This window comes from Haliotis asinina, chromosome 3 (genome assembly GCF_037392515.1).
Source record: "Haliotis asinina isolate JCU_RB_2024 chromosome 3, JCU_Hal_asi_v2, whole genome shotgun sequence".
Taxonomy (NCBI): Eukaryota; Metazoa; Mollusca; class Gastropoda; order Lepetellida; family Haliotidae; genus Haliotis; species Haliotis asinina.
This window is the reverse complement of record NC_090282.1, coordinates 36,564,515-36,588,306: the sequence shown is the minus strand read 5'-3', so window position 1 is coordinate 36,588,306 and position 23,792 is coordinate 36,564,515. Positions and strand designations below refer to the sequence as shown.

General features: G+C 39.9%; 1 protein-coding gene across 1 annotated transcript; it reads right to left on the bottom strand.

The window, feature by feature from the left end:
- Positions 1–5,473: 5,473 nt before the first annotated feature.
- LOC137278856 (uncharacterized) lies at positions 5,474–15,014 on the bottom strand. Its single transcript, XM_067811363.1, has 4 exons — positions 14,978–15,014; positions 12,345–13,576; positions 8,632–8,683; positions 5,474–6,978 (listed from the first exon to the last, which is right to left on the bottom strand). The coding sequence occupies exons 2-4, from the start codon at positions 13,568–13,570 to the stop codon at positions 5,743–5,745; spliced, it is 2,514 nt and encodes an 837-aa protein (XP_067667464.1). The 5' UTR covers positions 13,571–13,576; positions 14,978–15,014; the 3' UTR covers positions 5,474–5,742.
- Between the last annotated feature and the right edge of the window lie 8,778 nt (positions 15,015–23,792).

The following is a 23,792-nucleotide window of genomic DNA, read 5'->3' as shown; positions in this document are numbered from 1 at the left end:
TTTGTTTTGCAACACAATTTAGATTTTTCATACTCAGGAGACTTTTCAGGATGAATACTTGTGAATACAAGAAATATATTTTCACTAGCCTCGGAAAACCGGTTATTAACTACCTTCAGTATATGTGTACATAATTAACTTGCTTTATGACACCTGAAATTTACATACATGATGTCGAACATTTTCTGGAAAACACATTAATTTCAACCTAAACTGCGTGTACGTCTGTAGCATCATTTCATTTCAAACTTGACAGTTTGGTGAGCAAAACGTTATGTCATGGAGTGACATCACATCTCATGGTCGGACATAACTTGTCATTGTCAGTGACAATCTGACTGCGAAACTGAGATGAGATTATCTGGCTGCAGCCGTTCAATCAAGGACAGAGACATGACTTGACGCTTCAGTAGGATAACTCCCGTCCACGTGTCGTTTGTTTTGTGACTGATGTCTAGGGACAGACATTCCAGTTATCGCCTGTTTCTCCGGACCCGTTTCCTATTGAGCATATTTTGGACGAAATGGAGTGACGTGTACGTCAAACACAGAATCAGCGACTGACTAAACTGAATTTGAACAAGCGTTTGTTCAGGCATGGAGCATAATTCCATTTTTTTAAACATTAACTTTAATGTATTGACCGTCATTCACATGACGATATATAAATGTTGCTTAAATGTCTGTAAATGTTGCTTTTGTGTATTCTTAATGGCCTTTTGTGCTGTTAGACTAACGGATCATATTTGCTGCATCGTCACATGGCTGTAACAAGAGAATGGTGTAGGCCACGCACTGGAGGAATCGTCGTACGTACCGTGTCATGTTTTTGGATGAGTCTGGATTCGCTTTGGACTTAGTTGACAGGCGACCACGAGGAAATGAATGTCACGCCAACATCAGCGTGAGACTACCCGGCCGATTTGGAGGTGGGCCATGATATTGGTTGGTCTCACACTGAGTGACCGAGCCCCTCTCCGCGTTGTGCAAGGAAGGGTCATGGGGCAGTACTACCGGGACGACATACTGACACCATTTGTTGTTCCCTTTCCTAATCATTTCGGTCGTCATATCGTCTCGCAGGATGCCAATGCCCGTGTTCTGAGTATCGTCTGTAATCCAGCAACTCCTCATCTATCGTTTGCCATGGCCCTCAATAAACCCTGATCTCTCCCCAATCAACCATGGGACATGACAGGGAGACGTGTGCGGCAATGTCAATGGTTTCTGACTACGCCAGATGAACTTGGCTGTGCGCTGAAAGAAGAATGGAAAAGGCTCCCCCAATTGGCCATTGGAAGACTCTTAATCAGCATGCCTCGTCGTCTGAATGAATGTATGACCCTTCGTGTTGGAATCACACATACAGCTGAAAACCGTACACATGCAACCTTTATGTCATACGCCATTCAAACCCATGAAGGTTCTGGTTTGAACACTGGCTTTCAGTAACCCATGCCTGTCGTAAGGGACGACTAATGGGACCGCATGTTTAGGACAGCAGGAACCCATGCTTGCCACAAAACGCAGACGTGGTTTACCCATGTCATCGGTTCCCAGTTGCCCAGGTTGATGCTCAAGCTGTTGATCGCTGGATTGTCTGGTACAGACTCGATTATTTACAGACCGCCGTTACATAGCTGAAATATTGCTGAGTGAGGCAATTTATGTCCCTATTTATGATTTTAAGCCACATTGTATAAAACTGTTTTCATTGGAAGCTTATTATATTTCCTTCTCACCAGTCAATGTTAAATATGTTCTCGTCACGATATCACTGAAATATTACTCACTCACTCACTCTTACGCACAAGCGCGGTGTATAGCAATAATTACAAAAAAGAATGTTTTGTGTATGGACTTGTCTGTCAGTACGGACTGTCATCCTGGTACTCGAGTGTAAGACTTATCACCAAGCGTAGTTCATATATCTAAGATATGTATTTGTACAAATGACAACAAAACATTATCATTATTATTATTATGTTTTACAGATGAAGAATTATTTCTATCTGTTATTATTGTATGTGATATACATATTACCATATTATATTGTGCTAATTATAGAAACAAAACCTGTTGTAATCTGAATAAACTTATGAGGAAACATGTCTTGTTTTGTTAGATATGGTAACGGGTTTGAATCAGTAAGCATGTTTCGACAGCATAACTGGGAAAGCCACATTCCATGTTCACGCAACCGTAGCTATAGTCGGGAAAGCCTCATCAGTTGAGGTTATCTGTTTCGGAAGTGAGGCTTTCCCGGCCTGCAACCAAACTCACTCACTCATACATAATTCATCTCTTAAGAGCGATTACAGTACAAACAAAACTGTCAAAACATTCATTATTATCATATCCGCACTGAGCCAAAAATTATTTTTTAGTCTTCAGTTATACATGATGTTCCCCTACCTTTTTTAAAGAATATATAAAACAGTCACAACATTGTTAAGGAGGGAAACCATACAAGTCACAATGATCTTGCATAAGAATTTCGAGTCCCGATGGGTATGGGTGGATCATTGTAAGAAACAAGTACGAGAATTCATTCATTCATTCATTCATTCATTCATTCATTCATTCATTCATTCATTGGGGGTCAGATGACACAACTCTTCATTGTTTCAAAAACAACAGGTAGGGAGCTGTGATCGTGAGACTAGGCTTTCACAAAACAATTAAGTAATAAAACATAATAAGAGGTTTATTACTCTCAGTTATTTGCCACGAATGTGCTCTGACACAGGTGAAGGATTAAGTAAATCAGTAAATACACATGCTATACACAATGTAAACAGTAATATAAGGAGAATAGCTAAAACAGCATTTTGACAGATTATTGACAATATAAGAATAACCTGCCCAACATGATCTACGTGTAGTTTGGAACCTTGCCTGATCTGGGAGGACACGGAGTGACCAGCTGAGACTTGAGAGTTAATCAATTGAGTGCTCTCAAAGGGAACTACCTCGGCAGGACTTAATAGCAAGAAATAAATTCTCACGGCCTATCCTTAAAATACAAGTCTTGGACAATAAAACAGTAAAAGTAGAATATAAAAAATACTACAAAAGACTGAGGACTCCTTGACTGGTCATGTGCTGACAAATGCATTTGGATCTTGACGTGGACAATCACAGAAAAGTTAATTATTCACGAAATGCGGAGAATGAAAATATTAATCTGTGTAACTGCAGATGTTAGTCTGTATCCTGAAACCCGACTTTTAAAAGACCTTCTGACGACTCGTTTGCAGCCTATCGACCCTTGAAGATACATGCAAATGATTTTGACACTGGTTTTAAACCCGTGTGCGCGGACGTCGGAGAGGACAACCTGGCCAGTCTCGAGAATGCAGTAGCCTGGTAAATAACCAAAGTAATTTCTGTTACCATAGGGAAACCCGAATAGCAGAAATAGAACATGCGGAAGATTTTAGTATGAAAATAAAGCGATTTGCATAAGATGTGTACAATTATTTGAGGCGGCGAAAATGACCCTCTTTCTCTTCTGTCTATGCGTGGAAATGAAAGTCACAAAAACATGTTCAGGTATCAAACATTTGATACAACATAGATCGCATATGTATGTGAGCATGCTGCTGCAGAATATAACTAACGGGTCATCACTTCTCTGACAATGAATGTAAACACACATGACAACGACAACCGCCGGACTTTGCCGAAATGTGACGGTAGAAGGAGATTACGACCGTGACTAGACTAGTTTTAGGACCTGGGGGCAATGTTTTAAACAAATAAACTCGCTCGCAGAATAAGGTGGATAGGATTTACAACCCTTATGTTCGTGTGCACAGAATGAACTAAATAAAATAAGAACGCTTGTGTATCAGGAAAACATACTAATTACAGATCCTTGAAGCATTGTCACGGAACACTACATCTATACAAGTATGGAAGGGAAAATGCATATAATTTGATCATTCTATGTCATCATGATGCAGGGTGTAATTGTAGCAGATTTCCCGCTTCAGTTCATACGACTATTCCCTTTTCTAGCATTTTATTATCTCGATGTTGGTGGGGTTAAAGTAATTCAGAATTTTAAGCCTGATAGCAGCCATTTTCGGACATCTATTGCTTTCAGATTTACAGTTCAAAATTAAATGTATGGGCACCTCTCCTCTCCAGGCAGATACTCGGAACAGGTCGTAATGATGATAAAAAGATATACACTGGCATGACACGAAACAATAATGACTTGCCAAGTCACTGCTACACCTGCGTTGAGTTGCGAAGAGATCGTTGATGTAAAATACTTTAATTTGTGTTCCAGAAAAACATTCCCAAAGGGATGCAATGAAAAATACATGTATATGTTCTATACGTTCTTGGATCATTTATTCCTATATGTTCTGTATACAAACTTCTTAACTCATATGACTGAATGCAGCCTGTCATTTGGAGCAGATATATAAACTGTTCATTTGATGTTCAATATATCTGTGACATGATCTTAAGAAACATTTGGTCATGCAGAATTAGTAATACATGTGAATATAACTTTCTCGTTTACACAGAATATTATTCGGGCAATATATCATTTGTGTTGTAACTGCCAAAGTTGGAAAGAATGAGACGAATTACTAACATGTGATTAACAAATACACAATTCGTAACTATTCATATGATAATACAAGTGTGTATGTTACAGTCAGATTGGGATATCAGTCTTTTCGTGAAAAATATTTCAACCAGTTCGTGAAATGGCCAAGAGGGTCAGTCATTTCGCGTCAACCAATACTTCAAAAATTTCATGAAATTTCATTTCATTTATATATGGAGATCAGGGGTTTGTGAGAGTGGGTTGCTCTGGACAAACATGTCAAACAAACAGGTGTATATGTGAATAATAATGCGACAAACAGGTCAAACAAACAGGTGTATCTGTCTGTCAATAAGTGACGTTAAAATTGTGATCTACATTTTATGTTAAGTTACTATGTGAAATTTGATGACACGACTTAAATATATTAATTGTTGTTGCACAAAATGACGCAAGATGATCGACCATCGTTTTACGAAAAGAGTGATGTCAAAATGTGACTGTAGCATATATACACAATAATTACATGTAGAAAATAAATGTTGATGATAATTAAAAACATAATTATAAAGGCTGGATCAGTCGTTGTCGCATGTATGATGGCTATTCCAAAACATTGGTTGCATTAATAACTAGAATACTAGATGGTATGAAGGAATGTCGAGCTCTGTGGAGGTAATCGATAGCGCCGTCCAGATGGATGTGAGTCAAAATGGTGAGATAAAATATGGGTACTGTCAGTTCTAATTTTAGTCGCTCTTTTGACAATCTGGCTCTCATAAACAAAAGGAGTATATTCGAAAGACACGCCAATAAGTGTACAGGAGGTATTAACAAATTTAAAAATGTTTGTTTTTTGTTGCGAGCATACCCCTACACCAACATAAAATAACGGTAGGTCTCCACACTTTGTATAAAGGTGTGATAAAAAACGGTCATTATGGTTTTGTCAGTAGGAAAGTTTTTTAAACAGCGAAGTAAATAAAGTCGCTGTTAACCTTTCTTGAATAAATGAACGATGTGTTTTGAAAACGAATGTTTTGAATCTAAAATAATACCGATATATTAGTATTGGTCCACCCTTTCAGTTTCTGCATTATCAAAAATAAGAGTATGTAATGGTTCCTTCTTTCTCCGAAAACCAAACACTATTTCCTGTCTCAGTTGTTGCATTACTTCTTACAACACATCCGCCTGAACACAAGCTTTGCCTGTGATCGGAATTTGTCACTCATGAACCCGTATATGATTGGATTGGACACAGAGTTGATGAAATATGTTCTGAGGAAAAGGTTATACAGAGCCAGTGGCACCCCCTCTAGGTGATCGTACGTGTGTTTCTGGACGGCTCGTGTCGCCATCAGAGCGAGATGAGGAACAAAGCTGAGAATGAAAACAGCCGTGATGATGAACATCATAAACGTGGTCTTGTGTGTCCCGTTCTTGAGTCCGTTGTCTACTTTCGCAACCTTTCTTCTGTTTTTGTTCATTGGCGATGTCGTCGTATCGTCGGTCCAGGTGATCGTATCATCACCCGACGGTAACTCTTGAGGTGTTGATGTTACAGCGTTGTCGCGCGATGACGTCGCCATGTCATCACTAGTCGTTATGTCACTCTGTGCTGATGTCAATGTGCTTTCGCGTGTTGACGTAATCACTGTGTCGGTCACAGATGACGCTTCATCTGACTGTGTTGAACACGTCTTGCGAGGGATACTGTTTGGATTCATCCCTTCCCTATACCTTTTCTGTGCACGGATTCTCTTCAGAATCAGCGCATAAAGGGTAGTAATAGTTGATATGGAGATAACGGCAATAAGAAGTTGCATCCCGTTAAAGAGTCCTGGGAATGGGGTTTTGACCATACTGTCATCTGTAGCGCATGCGTAGCCGATCACAGTTCTGTTGACTGTCTTCCTTCCTAAAATGACCATTGAAGGTGACGCAAGAGTTATTGCAACAAGACAACCAACACCAACTGCGATTTTCGCTCTTTTGAGAGAAATCTGAGACTTGAAAGGAGTGCATACCCTTTTGTATCTGTGAACGGCGATGGATATAAGCACAGATGTGGAAGTGATCACACATGCTAGGACAATCGTCCGGAGCACCCTGCAGAGCCATGGGATATCGAAGGAGTACAGATAACGCACTACTACAATTTCTACTGGAATACACACAATGCACACAACGGTGTCAGCAACAGCCAAGGCGGTGATGAACAGGTGCGTGGTGCTTCTCTTCAGTCTGACAGCATAGATATAGATCACCAGGATGTTGCCAAAGAAACCGACCAGCATCATCATCCCCATCACGGCAATGGCAGGGGACATAAGCACCGCTATCTGAGAGTGGTATTCTTCAGTGCTGTCCTGTATCGTACCTTTACCCTGCGTTCTCATGGTGAACTGGAAGCATAAGGAGATGACAACGAGTTAGTGAATGAGTTTAGTTTAGCAATATTCCAGGAATGTCAAAGCTCGGAACACCAGAAATGGGTTTTACTCACAGTACCAATGTTGGGAATCGAACCCTGGGCTTCGGCGAGACGAGCCAGCGCTTTAACTATTAGGCTACCCTCACCGCCCCAGATGACAACGAATGAATGTACAGGGTTTAGATATAATGAACACGTGTATCTACAGTATGTGATCGGGGGCTGTGGGATTGTGATTTTTCACGTGGAACAATTTGCTTCTTGTCAACACATCTTTTCAAATGTGTAATCTATTTTCTATCATAGCAAATGTGCTCTAATGTGCGACGATTATATATAAGTTTATGATATGTAATAATAGTTGTTGGTGTGTTTGTCGAACGAGGGGAATTATTACTTGGCTCAAGTATTGTTAAGTATCCACTCAAAATGTAGTATTGCATATCCCAATATCCCAGGGCATCCTGACATGTTGTATCTCACAAAGTGGCCGCTAATATGAGTAAGTGAGTATGGTACTACACCGCTCTTTGCAATATTTCAATAATATCGCAGCGGGCGATGCCATAAATGGGCGTCTCACACTGTACCCATATGGTGAATCGAACCTGGGTCTTTAGCGTGTTGTGGATAATACGCCATATCCACACACTAATGTGTGCTCAATGCGGGAAGATACTACCACTGTCAGTGGATAGTCGTTTGCATGCAATCGTCACTCACAGCTCCCTGGGGAAGGGTACAGCCAAAGCTGCACGAAGGATTAACAACCAGAACGATAAGAACCACTTGGGTGAACGTTGAACAGGATTAACCATCCAGCCACTCTCAGCTAGAGAGATTACTTAACTAGAATTGATGTGTATCTGGGTGGAGTACCTGAAAAAATATCAAACTATATGCCAGCTAACTACCAGTATAGTGTCACAGGATTGTTTGTTGCCATCGTACTCCAATCGACTGAGATAAAGTAAAAAGGTAAAAGTGTTTGCTCGTCGCGATAAAATGCCCTTATCCAGTATAGAAAAAAAGGTCAAGTTCGGCATAGAACAGTAGCACATAAATAAGTTCAATAAACTCAAATATATATCAAAAATCTACCCGGGTTACCCACGGAAAGAGGGACATATCGATCTGGTTAAATGGTGTATAGACGCAATAGTGTGCCATTTATAGACGTGTGCCCGTCTTCTATCCTAAAACATTAACGATGGAGGACCCGATTTTGTCACAGACATCCATGCACTTACCTGCGTTATTCACAAGCATCCAGACCCAGAGACTGCACCAACGCATATGCACACTTCGACCAGGAAGTTCAGGAGCTATACTTGCACCACTCCCAGTGCAGCTATTCATTCGAATAATGGCTTGTGTGGCACGTATACCTGTATTGTGTGTCGGGTGTTGAAGTACATATATAGATCAGACAGTATTCACAGCTCTGGGACATACAGGTGTACACGAAAGCAAAAGCTGCTCGAAAAGGGCGGGGTCCAGCAACAATGTAGTTTTGACAAAATGTACCAGACTGTGGGTCAAAAATGTCATTAGGTTCTTTTAAATGTTTTATTAATACTTTCAAACGGGTATGTAAGGGTATGTATCCCAAATACACACTCACGACTGGCTGGTGTACGACTGGTGTAATCTCACTCTCTAATCTGTTTCTTTCTCTTGTGGCGTCTCATTTCTATGTTGACTCTCGCACAACAGACATTCTGCTTTAACATCATTTTGAGATATGGAAATTGTATTGGTGTGAAATCTGTCAGCGCTTTGCAGGATGATAATGCACGCTACTGTTTAGGAGCTGGACTACTGAAGTACCGTCTGAAATAAAAAAACAAACTGTTTTAGGCTGTTACTCTGTGTCCCAAAAATTTACACAATTGCAAAAAGCATATATCGAAATAACCCACATCAGCCTAACTGTGGGTTCGGTGAGATGCGTAATCGGTCAGTGGGATATACGAACATGATATCCTTTCCCAGACCGCATGGCACTACAAGAACATCAGAATAGGAGGAAGGACCTTTTTCTATAAACACTACTCTAACAAAAGTATCCACTGCATTAAAGACCTAGTTGACAACGACGGGAATTATCTCAACCTTTCTTCTTTACAGAAGAACTATCATATAAAAACACACCCCACTGAATATCACAGCATAATCAAATCAGCTGACTCTTACATTAAACGGAAACGCATTAAACTCAAATCTAAACTTCAAACGCCAAATCTGCCTTACTTCATCAAATATGTATGTGAAATGCAGAAAGGTTGTTGAATATTCTGTGACACACAAATCCTTTCGGCAATAAGACCAGTAAACACATTCGGAAATGGGAGAACAGCCTCAGATGTACCCTGATAGACCATGAGTAGAAACCCATACACTATGTACCCTTCCGGACACATGCAAACAGGAAGGTGCAATGGTTTCAATACAGCATCATTTACAGCATACTTACTACCCACAACGAAACAACGTTGTAATATACGGACAATAATATATGTGACATATATAAACATGACACTGAATCAATGACACACAGCTTTTGCGAATGTACAAAAGTTAGCCATATTTGGAGGGAATTAAAAGGATGGATCAAAGAGAAAACAGGAGTAAAACTAGATTTTACCAGCAACATATCCTTCTTGGCTATCACAAAAAGCGAAATGATGTTGCATACCTGATCATAAATACAACCAAATTCAACATTTGTAAATGCAAACTATCGGCCGCCACATGCAAATAACATAGACAGATATATGTCATCCTTAAATTGTGATTACACCAAATTCATAAAATATTGGTCGATTTGTCATTTAGCTGAACAATACATCTCCTGTGAAAGCCATGACTATATCGGCTCCTGAATTGTAAAATCCACTTTCATTAGATACTATGTGTGTTGAGCTAAGAATTACAGTGTATAAACCTATTGCAAAACATGTACCAAAGAAAAGAAATAAAGTTAGCAACTGTTTTTAGGCTGTTACTGTTACTTCGGTCACAGTGATAATAAAAAAAATATACACTGGCATGACACGAAACAGTGATAACTTGCCAAGTCACTGCTACACCTGCGTTGAGTTGCAAAGAGATCGTTGATGTAAAATACTCCAGTTTGTGTTCCAGAAAAACATTCCCAAAGGGATGCAATGAAAAATACATGTATATGTTCTATAAGTTCTTGGATCATTTATTCCTATATGTTCTGTATACAAACTTCTTAACTCATATGACTGAATGCAGCCTGTCATTTGGAGCAGATATATAAACTGTTCATTTGATGTTCAATATATCTGTGACATGATCTTAAGAAACATTTGGTCATGCAGAATTAGTAATACATGTGAACACTTAAGAAACATTTGGTCATGCAGAATTAGTAATACATGTGAACACTTAAGAAACATTTGGTCATGCAGAATTAGTAATACATGTGAATATAACTTTCTCGTTTACACAGAATATTATTCGGGCATTATATCATTTGTGTTGTAACTGCCAAAGTAGGAAAGAATGAGACGAATTAATAACATGTGATTAACAAATACAAAATTCGTAACTATTCATATGATAATACAAGTGTACATGTTACAGTCAGATTGGGATATCAGTCTTTTCGTGAAATGACTAAATATTTGAGTCAGTTCGTGAAATGGCCAAGAGGGTCAGTCATTTCGCGTCAACCAATACTTCAATCATTTCATGAAATTTCATTTTATTTATATATGGAGATCAGAGGTTTCTGAAGCGTGGCTGCTCGGGACACAGCAAGAGTCAAACAAACAGGTGTAAGTGTGAATAATAATGTGGCAAACAGGTCAAACAAACAGGTGTAAGTGTGAATAATAATGCGACAAACAGGTCAAACAAACAGGTGTAAGTGTGAATAACAATGCGACAAACAGGTCAAACAAACAGGTGTAAGTGTGAATAATAATGCGACAAACAGGTCAAACAAACAGGTGTAAGTGTGAATAATAATGCGACAAACAGGTCAAACAAACAGGTGTAAGTGTGAATAATAATGCGACAAACAGGTCAAACAAACAGGTGTAAGTGTGAATAATAATGCGACAAACAGGTCAAACAAACAGGTGTAAGTGTGAATAATAATGCGACAAACAGGTCAAACAAACAGGTGTAAGTGTGAATAATAATGCGACAAACAGGTCAAACAAACAGGTGTAAGTGTGAATAATAATGCGACAAACAGGTCAAACAAACAGGTGTAAGTGTGAATAATAATGCGACAAACAGGTCAAACAAACAGGTGTAAGTGTGAATAATAATGTGGCAAACTCTTGGTGACAGTGAGTGATGTTGAAATTGTGATCGACTTTTTTACATTACGTTATTATGTGTGTGTGTGTGTGAGTTTAGTTTTACGCCGCTTTTTAGCAATATTCCAGCAATATCACGGCGGAGGAACCAGAAAATGGGCCTCACATGCCCATGTGGGGAATCGAACTCGGGTCTTCGACGTGACAAGAGAACGCTTTAACCACTAGGCCACCCCACCGACCCCATTAAGTTATTAAGTACAATGTCATGAAATAACTGAAATATCTTGAAATACAAAAATGACGCGAAATGGCTGACCCTAATTTCACGAAATGATCGAGTGATTTCAAAATGTGATTGTAACATATATACACAATAATTCAATGCTGATGATAATTAGTACATAAGTATAGAGGCTATATTAGTCGTTGTCGCATGCGTGATGACTATTCCAAAATATTGGTTGGACTAATAACTAGAATCTAGAATACTAGATGGTATGAAGGAATGTCGAGCTCGTTTTAAGTGGAGGTAATCGAAAGCGGCGTCCAGATGGATGTGAGTCAAAATGGTGAGATAAAATATGGGTACTATCAGTTCTGATTTTAGTTGCCTTTTTGACAATCTGGCGCTCATAAGTGAAAGTGGTATACTTGAAAGACACTGCAATAATTGTACAGGAGGTATTAACAAATTTAAAAATGTTTGTTTTTTGTTGCGAGCAGACCCCTACACCAACATAAAATAACGGTAGGTCTCCACACTTTGTATAAAGGTGTGATAAAAAACGGTCATTATGGTTTTGTCAGTAGGAAAGTTTTTTAAACAGCGAAGTAAATAAAGTCGCTGTTAACCTTTCTTGAATAAATGAACGATGTGTTTTGGAAACGAATGTTATGAATCTAAAATAATACCGATATGTTAGTAAAGGTCCACCCTTTCAGCTTCAATCTGCATTATCAAAAATAAGAGTATGTAATGGTTCCTTCTTTCTCCGAAAATCAACCACTATTTCCTGTCTCAGTTTTGCATTACTTCTTACAACACATCCGCCTGAACACAAGCTTTGCCTGTGTTCGGAATTTGTCACTCATGAACCCGTATATGATTGGATTGGACACAGAGTTGATGAAAAAAGTTCTGAAGAAAAGGTTATACAGAGCCAGTGGCACCCCCTCTAGGTGATCGTACGTGTGTTTCTGGACGGCTCGTGTCGCCATCAGAGCGAGATGAGGAACAAAGCTGAGAATGAAAACAGCCGTGATGATGAACATCATAAACGTGGTCTTGTGTGTCCCGTTCTTGAGTCCGCTGTCTACTTTCGCAACCTTTCTTCTGTTTTTGTTCATTGGCGATGTCGTCGTATCGTCGGTCGAGGTGATCGTATCATCACCCGACGGTAACTTTTGAGGTGTTGATGTTACAGCGTTGTCGCGCGATGACGTCGCCATGTCATCACTAGTCGTTATGTCACTCTGTGCTGATGTCAATGTGCTTTCGCGTGTTGACGTAATCACTGTGTCGGTCACAGATGACGCTTCATCTGACTGTGTTGAACACGCCTTGCGAGAGATACTGTTTGGATTCATCCCTTCCCTATACCTTTTCTGTGCACGGATTCTCTTCAGAATCAGCGCATAAAGGGTAGTAATAGTTGATATGGAGATAACGGCAATAAGAAGTTGCATCCCGTTGAAGAGTCCTGGGAATGGGGTATTGACCATACTGTCATCTGTAGCGCATGCGTAGCCGATCACAGTTCTGTTGACTGTCTTCCTTCCTAAAATGACCATTGAAGGTGACGCAAGAGTTATTGCAACAAGACAACCAACACCAACTGCGATTTTCGCTCTTTTGAGAGAAATCTGAGACTTGAAAGGAGTGCATACCCTTTTGTATCTGTGAACGGCGATGGATATAAGCACAGATATGGAAGTGATCACACATGCTAGGACAATCGTCCGGAATACCCTGCAGAGCCATGGGATATCGAAGGAGTACAGATAACGCACTACTACAATTTCTACTGGAATACACACAATGCACACAACGGTGTCAGCAACAGCCAAGGCGGTGATGAACAGGTGCGTGGTGCTTCTCTTCAGTCTGACAGCATAGATATAGATCACCAGGATGTTGCCAAAGAAACCGACCAGCATCATCATCCCCATCACGGCAATGGCAGGGGACATAAGCACCGCTATCTGAGAGTGGTATTCTTCAGTGCTGTCCTGTATCGTACCTTTACCCTGCGTTGTCATGGTGAACTGGAAGCATAAGGAGATGACAACGAGTCAGTGAATGAGTTTAGTTTAGCAATATTTCAATAATATCAAAGCTCGGAACACCAGAAATGGATTTTGCTCACAGTACCAATGTTGGGAATCGAACCCTGGCCTTCGGCGAGACGTGTCAGCGCTTTAACCATCAGGCTACCCTCACCACCCCAGATGACAACGAATGAATGAACACAGGTGTATCTTCACTATGTGATCGGGGGCTGTGGGATTGTGATTTATCACATGGAAGGACTTGATTTCTATCTGATCGATATGAAGAGTAACAATGACATCGACCCATTCCACAGGACAGACGGACAATGGCGTGCTCGTATTCATAGGAAACAAGGAAACTGACCATTCGGGGTGTAATTTATTTTCTTTCATTAAAAATGTTCTTTGGGGTGCGACAGTTGTATGGAAATTTATTATATGTAATAACAGTTGTTGTGTTTGTCCAAACCAGAGGAATCATTACTTGGCTGAAGTATTGTTTAGTATCCACTCAAAATGTAGTATTGCATATCCCAGGGCATCATAACATGTTGTATCTAACACGTGACCACTGGGATGAGTGAGTGAGTAAGTGATTATCGTATTACGCCGCTCTTAGCAATATTTCTACAATATCGGCGGGCGACACAATATATGCGCGTCGCAAATTGTACCCATGTGGGAATCGAAACTGGGTCTACAGCTGTTCCAGCTGACGCTTTAGACTACTACTACTGTGCCCTCTCTGGGACGAATATGCCGAAGTAATAATAATGAAAATGTGCCTGTGCGAAATACGCCATATCCACACACTAATGTGAGCTCAATGCGGGAAGATACTGCCACTGTCAGTGGATAGTCGTTTGCATCCGATCGCCATTCTCAGCTCTCTGGGGAGGGTACAGCCAAAGCTGCATGAAGACGTAACACCCAGAACGTTAAGAACCACATGAGTGAACGTTGAACAGGATTATCCATCCAGCCACTCTCAGCCAGAGAGATTACTTAACTAGAATTGATGTGTATCTGGGTGGAGTACCTGACAAAATATCAAACTATATGCTACCAATATAGTGTCACAGGATTGTTTGTTGCCATCGTACCCCAAGAAAAAAAGGCAAAAGGTAAATGGGTGTGCTCGTCGCGATAAAATGCCCTTGTCCAGTATAGAAAAAAGGTCAAGTTCGGCATAGAACAGTAGCACATAAATAAGTTTAGAAAATTCAAATATATATTAAAAATCTACCCGGGTTACCCACGGAAAGTGGGACATATCGTCCTGGTTTCATGGAGTATAGACGCAATAGTGTGCCATTCATAGACGTGTGCCCGTCTTCTATCCTAAAACATTAACAATGGAGGACCCGAGGTTTTCACAAACATCCATGCACTTACCTGCGTTATTCATAAGCATCCAGACCCAGAGACTGCATCAACGCATATGCAGATTTCGACCAGGAAGTTCAAGAGCTATACTTGCACCACTCCCAGTGCAGCTATTCATTCGAATAATGGCTTGTATGACACGTATACCTGTATCGTGTGTCGGGTGTTGAAGTACATATATAGATCAGAAAGTATTCACAGCTCTGGGACATACAGGTGTACATGAAAGCAAAAGCTGCTCGAAAAGGGCGGGATCCAGCAACTATGAAGTTTTGATGAAAAGTACCAGATTGTGGGTCAAAAATGGCATGAGGTTCTTTATAATGTTTTGTTAATGCTTTTAAACGGGGTATGTAAGGGTATGTATCCCAAATACACACTCACGACTGGCTGGTGTACGACTGGTGTAATCTCACTCTCTAATCTGCTTCTTTCTCTTGTGGCGTCTCATTTCTATGTTGACTCTCGCACTACAGGTATTCTGCTTTAACATCATTTTGAGATATGGAAATTGTACTGGTGTGAAATCTGTCAGCGCTTTGCAGGATGATAATGCACGCTACTGTTTAGGAGTTGGACATCTCCTGTAAAAACCATGACTATAGGTTCCTGAATTGTAATATCCACTTAGGTTAGATACTATGTGTATTGAGCTATGAACTATGAACCTATTGTAAAACAGTGAGTGAGTGAGTTTAGTTTTACGCCCCACTCAGCAATATTCCAGCTGTAAGGTGGCCGTCTGTAAATACTCGAGTCTGGACCCTATTGCAAAACATGTACCGATGAAAAGAAATAAAGTTATGAACTGTTCATAGGTTGTTACTCTGTATCCCTAAAATTCACACAATTGCTAAAAGGCATATGTTGAATTATGACATATCAGTCTAACTGGGCGTTCAGTGAGATGCGTAATAGGATATCCTGATATATCCAGAGGATATCCAGAATAGCATGGTTATTCGTAAAATCAGGCAAAACATAGAAAAATATATAAATACTTGCTGAAAGAAAGATGAGACTACAGATGGCGCCCAGGTCGCTCACCCATGCACGACGCTCACGACGGACCGTCGACTCATGTGACATGAAACGCATGTGCTGACTTTGGTCACAAGGGGTCAACTCAAAGATATTTTATGCTTTCTCATGTGTGTTGACTATGTCTCATCTGTTGATTAACATCTAATGTGTCTTTTACTTCACAATAATATTTCATAATAAAATGTTGAGAGTATGATACCCATAGAAAAGTTAAAATCACCCATGGTATTGAATGTCTCACAATAAATAGGTGGTGTGACCACACGATGATCAACATGGCTGGATATTCTTTGTAAATTGTTAGGCCATGCCCTGTACCTTATTTATTTCCCCTAAAGGATTATCTAATCTTGGCTGATATCTCCATTCACAAGCCCGACCCAAACACACGTTCTGACACGGTCAGACGGTCCGTCGTACCTGTTTCTTTTTAAAGTGACTGTGAGTCTCCATGGTATCTACATCCTTAATGGTTTCAGTATCTAAGGTATTACCTTTTACGCCAGTTATCATTTATAATGCAGCTAAGTTCGATTTTAAAAATGTCCTTTGTGATACATTAGCACCACACACTATTTTGCATAAAGTCATGGCATGTTCATAGTAAGTCGCTGTGGAAAGCATTTTTCATTTCTGCACTAATCTCTCCTCAGTAAAGTCCTCTCTGTGCGTGCCCTCTACTGAGACTGCAGTGAGGCCTAACTTAGTTTAACAAACTATCACATATTCATTACGTAAGTTGTAGATTTTTTTGCAGTTTGTTTTCAACAGTTCTTTAGTGTCAAACAGACATAAAAGCATAAGGTGGAAACTTTGACAAAAGCACGGCTTAGATGTATATGGGTATACACAACGCAAAGTATTCTCATATTCAACGTTGCGATACACAGCAGTAATAGTTGTCAACGAAGTACATGTATATAACCCTTGTATGTATAATTGTGCCACTTTTGTAACCTCTGAATATTTTTCCCCATATCATCACGCCGCACTACTACATTCAGTTCTCAGGTGACTGGTATATCACTGATGGAACATACTTACTGCGTACAGGTGTTCCAGTGTCCTTATCGAATATTAATTAACTTCGAAGTCCGTTTATAAATTTTGACTGCTATGTTAAATATGAATATATATTTACTTTTGTGGAATGACAAATATTATTGGTTGAACGGTAATGTGGAAGCATAGAGAAATTAACCAGATATATTACCCCAGCCGCTCATGCATATACATAGCAGCTTAATACAGCTGCTGAAGTGAAAGTAAGAACAAATATCTACTTTCGGTTTACGTTGCGAATGAGATATGCCATGCATGTAACCAGCAAGGCTTGACTGGGGAAATTAACACTTCCTTTCATGTTATTTTAAACTTTAGGGACAGTAAAAATCATGGTGTGTGAGTGACTGGGTTTAGTTTTATCACACTCAGCAATATTCCAGCTGTATGGTGGCGGTCTGTAAACAGCTGATCGTCAGTTCTTTTACAGATATGGTGCATATGTCAGCACTCCCTAGTGATGATTTAGTATAACTTTCACAATAACACTCAGATCCACACGGACACATAACCGATAGAAATTGACGTTGTATCATTTTCTTTGGGTTTAAAAACCTGTTCGTGTGAAACGGTGTGACTCTTGTGAAGAACTTCTTACGGTGAATACATTTCTTTTCCTCTAACGGCAGGAGTGAGTGAGTGAGTTTAGTTTTACGCCGCAATCAGCAATATTCCTGCTATATGGTGGTGGTCTGTAAATAATCGAGTCTGGGCCAAACATTCCAGTGATCAAGAGCATCGGCATCGATCTGTACAACTGGGAACCGATGACATGCGTCAGCAAAGTCAGTGAGCCTGACCACCCTCTTACCACAAGCATTGTGACCTTTCGTGGCAAGCATGGGTTGCTGAAGACCTGTTCTACCCCTGATCTTCACGGGTCATGAAAATCATGTGCATTACATTGTAGGCATTGAACTGGTGTTTTGTGTTTATTTGTTGTTTGACGCCACATTCTTCGAACCTAGACAAAACAATCCAGTGACCGAGTTTGATACATGATAGCATGCGTAGGGTGCCTTCATCAAAGACGATCGCGTCACTGAGGCTGAGGGTTTTAGAGTTAAGGATCGCCATGACTACACCGTTTAGAAGAGGTCGTGATTAAAGTATGCATCACGAGGTGACTGAGGGGAGGGGAGAAAGATAGGGGGAGGAAATAAGCAGGAAGGAGGAGGATAGGAAAGGAACGAAAGGAGTGGGAAGAAGGGACGAAAGGAGGAGAAAGTGGAGGTAAAAAGAGGAGACGAAAGGAGTAGAGAGGGGAATCGACTTAAGGAGGTGGATGAAATGAGATCGTCTACCCTTTTACGTTTCTCACAGAACAAATAAAGATTCTCAGAGTTGAATCATGTCAATTCCTTAATCTGTTAATTGTTCGTGCATACCAGGACAGAACCAGTATCATTAAGGATCAGCTGATTCAGTCATGTAGTGACAGATTAACTATAGCAACATAAGTCAGTCGAATGATATTTTAATTGTTGTTAGTAGGATAGTTGATGTTGGTCGCTAAATTCACACCCCTGTGTCAGTAATGTCCACTTATAGAGCTACCTCCATAGGTTATATCTGTAAATCATGTGTTTAAATTTGACGTACATTAACCGATATTGTTGCGAAGCTTCGAAGGCAGTCAAGGTCCAGGGCCTCAGGTGTATCTGTCCCCGTATAGCGTTACCACCAAATACTTTCAGAAGTAAATATATGCTTGAGAAAAGAGGGGGAAGGTGAAATCAGGAGGAGGAAGAGGAGGTGATGGGGGAAGACGAGGAGACGAAAAAATGTGAAGGCGAAACGGAGATGAAACGAGAGGAGGAGGAAGAGGAGGCTTAAAGGGGAGACGAAATGTGAGAAATAGGAGACAAACGAGGGTTAGGCCTGAAATTAGGTATTTAACCCTTTTACGTTACTCACAGAACATTAAAAGATTCCAAAAAACGAATAATGTAACTATAGCAACATAAGGCAGTCGATTGATCCTGTAATTCTTGTTTGTAGTACATATGTACATGTATAGTTGTAGCAGGGCGTTCAATACACACCCCCAGTGTCAGTAGTGTCCACATAGATCTACCTCTATGGGTTACATCTCTGAATAGTGTCTATGTTTTACTTTGGGGCAATTGGGAGAAGAGGTTATGCTGTATGTTTTTGTGAATAACCTCTGTAATTAAAAAAAAGGAAAAATAAAAATGAACACTGACTAAAGCTCTCAGGTCTCCAAGCAATTGACGCTTTTTATTGATTTACCTGGTTTCAAAGAATACATGTTGTCTGTATGGTTGTTTTTTTCTGTTGTTTTTTTTTGTTTTGTTTTGTTTTTTGTTGTTGTTTTTTGTCTGTATGTTTTCATGTTAATAGTAGGTCACAATGCTATAGTCTTGTGGCGTGTACTGGAAATGCCTATAAAGAAATAGAGAAACTAACTGATTTCTAAACACGGGGTTTTTTTACACAAAACCATAACAAAAAACAAAGTTGAAGAGTCATCGTATGTTCTGATGTTTACCTACATTTCGCAGATGTTCGTGTGAATGATCGTGTTTCAGCTGCATGTGAGGAGTCTCACAGAGCTTCGTGGGAGATTCGTGCACTCATTGATCTGAGCTGCATTGTTTCCTGCCTTGGTCGACACGTATGTCGCAGGTATTTCTGGATCAGTAGCTGCTATGATGAACGATCTGGTTCAACGTATTGGCTTGTTTGTACGCATGTCTGTCTGTCTTGGACGCTTCGTACCGATGCTATCTGAGGTGATTCATGAAGGCGCACATTTATATTATACCGAGGAGAAAAAGTTTAGGCGCCACCCAGTATACTTAGCCAATATAGGTTGTCTGATCGAAATTCTGTTAGAAAAAACAACAATTATCAAAATGTGGTTGAGTCTTTTTCAGTTTAGAAACAAAACCATTATTGAAATTATCTTTTACTTCAAACAGGATGTGTGCGCTTTTGGAAAACAAGCATTTTGTTTTTCTTTTGTTTTCCATAATACCTTCTTTTTAAAAGTGAAAATCAGGAACGACTCTGATATGGTCACGTAATTGTCATTTTGGACAAGTGAAACCTAAGTTTAATAGAGTTGAATAAGCAGGATAGGGATAGTTATTTGACAAAGTTCCATCTTATATTTAACAATATTTCTTTTGATTTAAAATGCACTTATGATATCCCTAATTCAGTTACTGGACGACCCTTCTCTAAATATTGATTGGACTTTCCTTTTATTTTAGCCTATTATTCCTATTATTTCTACAGCATCACATCACATTCTCAGTATTTATGGGAACTGTAGGGACATTCTGATTTTAGCATCAATTTGAGATGATGGAAATTGCACTGATGAGTTTTTTGTAAACGTTTTGCAGGGTAATAGTGCACGTTTCTGTGTGGGCGTTGAACACCATTGTTAGATAGGCAAAAGACAGTTGGTGATGACTTTCAAAACAGTACGGCTTAGATGTATATGGGGCATTCACGTCTCATATTACAACTTAACATAGATTTAGATATGTACCAATTCTATGTTGTGGGTGTACAGCGTTGTAACGATTTGTGAAGGCATTTCGACGCCGGGAAACACTTCCCCATACCATCATGCCGTACTGTCCTGTGTACTTCTTTAGTGACTTATATATCACAGAGGGAACATACTTACTGCGTACAGGTGTTCCAGTGTTCTTATCAAATGTTACTTCACTTCTAAGTCCTTATGTAGTTTGTGACTGACATGTCAAATATGATCACATGTAAACTTTTGTGGAATAATAAAGATTGGTTTAATGATAAATGACATGTGTGTAGAAATTCACTAAATCCAATTTCCCTGCCACTCATGCACAAAGTGACTAAATACAGTTGATGAAGTGAAAGTAGGAACAAATACCTACTTTCTGTTTGTGGTGTTGATGGCAGGAAAGAGGTGTGCCATGCAAGGACGGATTTACCAGACTGAAAGAATTAGCGCTTCGTTTCATGTTATTTAAAACTTTAGGGTTGGTCATGCGACACATGGGATTCAAAATGTAAGCAGAATTGAACTAGTGTTTTGGTTGTTGTTGCTGCACTCAGAATATTTCTTTTGCCAGGTGTTTGAGAGTGGTGTGTAAATAATCGATTCTAGACAAGACAACCCAGTGACTGACGTCAAGATTTGACGTACACTGACTGGTTTTACACGAACGTGATTTTGCTGACAAACCTCAAAGGAGGTCAAGACCTGGGGCTTCATTATACTTCCCAAGTTAGTAGCAATACTATCGAAGACCTACAAACACTTTTGATACGTGCCTAATGCCATTATTTGACTTTTTAAACATTTACATGAAGATAACACGCAGCCTTGTATATCATGTTAAAATTAGCGCTGTAACCCTCTGATCCAATCGGTCAGGTGACAAGAGAGCGTTCATTTTTAAGTCACAACTTTCTCTTGTGTCATTCGTTACATACAGTTACGGATGTGTTATGGAATATTTTGAAAATCCGTTGAAATTTTCATTATCAAATGTTCAGATTAAAGAATGACAAAAACGTTCATAGAACCATACAAATTAAATAAAACATTTTGTGAAAACATTCGCCAACCATTTCACAAAACAATTTTAAAACATTATACCCAAACGACCACAATTCACGTGAAAAAAAGGAGTTTTATATATGTCCGGAACGTTCCACAACGTGTTTGGGGGATGTTTTCTTATATATAGGGCGGATATAGCTTTTCCAGAAAGGGGGTGGGCGTGGGGGATAGGGGTTGTGCACACTACTGAGATGGTGGTGGTGCACATTTCATTTTCAGGGGAGTTCCAATGGTCATTTAACAGACCTTCAGGACAAAAGGCTGCATTTTCGTGTTAGTTGGGTTGTTTCCATACAAAGAATCCTGATTATTCTTTATGATATTTCTTTAATTTCGATTTTCAAATGTAAATACGTCGAGTTCGGGGAAAAGTCTTATTCACACGTAATGTTCTGTTGCTATCCCATGATTCTTCTCATTTCTATAGTGGGGTAGTGGTTAGGGCATTCGATCGTCATGCCGAAGACCAGGGTTCGAGTCTAAACATGGGTACAATGCGTGGTGTCCCCCGCCGTGATATTGCTGGAATATTGCTAAAAGCAGCAAGAAACTAAACTCACTCACTCGCTCTCATATCTGTGCTAGCTAACTCTCTCATTGTCGTGGCTTCGACGTACCGAATTGTCGAATTCAGGCTTTCTCTTTTAACTTCATTTTGTCATCAAGGAATTTTACCGGTAAGAAATGTGTAAGTGTGCACAGGGTAAAGCGGGTCTCTATATGAATGTTGAACCAAGGTTGTCCGGCAGTCAACCAGCTGTTCGTGTAGGCCTTCGAAATCAATACGGACTGAATGTATATGGGGCATTCACGTGTTAAAACACCCATTTTATCGTGTGACCTGACTCAAAGGTAGTTCGGGACAAGTTGCCAATCGCCTAAAATGGCTCCGTCTCGGATCCCCATGCCATTGTGCCGTACTGAAAGTTATATATTGATGTTCACGTATGTAGCAGTGACGGGACATAGTTAGTGCGTACATGTGTTCTGGTCTACTTATCGAATATCAATTAATTTCTAAGCCCTTTTGTAGTTTGTGATAGCTGTGTTAAATATGTCCATATATATTTGTGGACTGATAAGTAGTCATGGTTGAACGATAATGCGGAAGTATACAGAAATTAATCAAATATATATCCCCTACCGCTCATGCACATAGAGGCTAAATAAAGTAGCTGATGTGAAAGTAGGAATAAATACCTGTTTATCTTGCTGTCCGCAGGAATCAGATGTACCAAGATTGTTACTGACAACGATTGATTTACCAGTCTGTGTGAACTGAAGCTTTGTTATATTTTATTTTGAAATGAATGGGTGGTAGAAATTATGAGGGCAACATGTGAACCGTAATGAATTGTACTGTATGTTTATTTGTTGATATAAGCTGCACTCAGCATTTTCCCGGGAATTTGAGGACGATTGGTATATAATCGAATCTAGACCAGGAAATCAACTTACTGACGTCATGAGCATCTGGGATACGTTGACGTGCACAGGTTACAGAAGAACATCCGGATCCGGTCAGGTTGAACTGATGGTTACATGAACACAAAGATGATGGCGTCACTATGACTGACAGTATGGAAGTAAGGAACGCCACGATATCACAGTTTAGTAGTGGTTGTGTTTCTAGTTTGTATGAGGAGGAGGACCTTAGAGAGGGAGGGGGCGGTGGGGTAGCCTAGTGGTTAAAGCGTTCGCTCGACACGCCGAAGACTCGGGTTCGATTCCCCACATGGGTACAATGTGTGAGGCCCGCTAAAAGCGGCGTAAAACCAAACTCACTCACTCACTCACTAGAGAGGGAGGAGAAAGAGTTGAAATGGAAACACAAAAGGAGGAGACGGGGGAGGAAGGGGAGACGAAAGAAGAATGAAGAGACGGAGATGATAGAGTGGAGGAAGAACAGACAGAGGGGAGACAAAAGGTGAATGAGGTTGTGGAGATGAGTCGAATGGAGGAAACAAAAGGAGAGAAAAACAGACAACATGTTATCTTCTTTTGAAAAGTAAAATTAGAAATGGTTCTTATATAACTGTCATTGTCATTATCTGACGTGATTGTCATTTTGGACGAGCGAAACCTTAGTTTCATAGAATTGTGTAAGCAGATAGGAAGAACTATAATTTT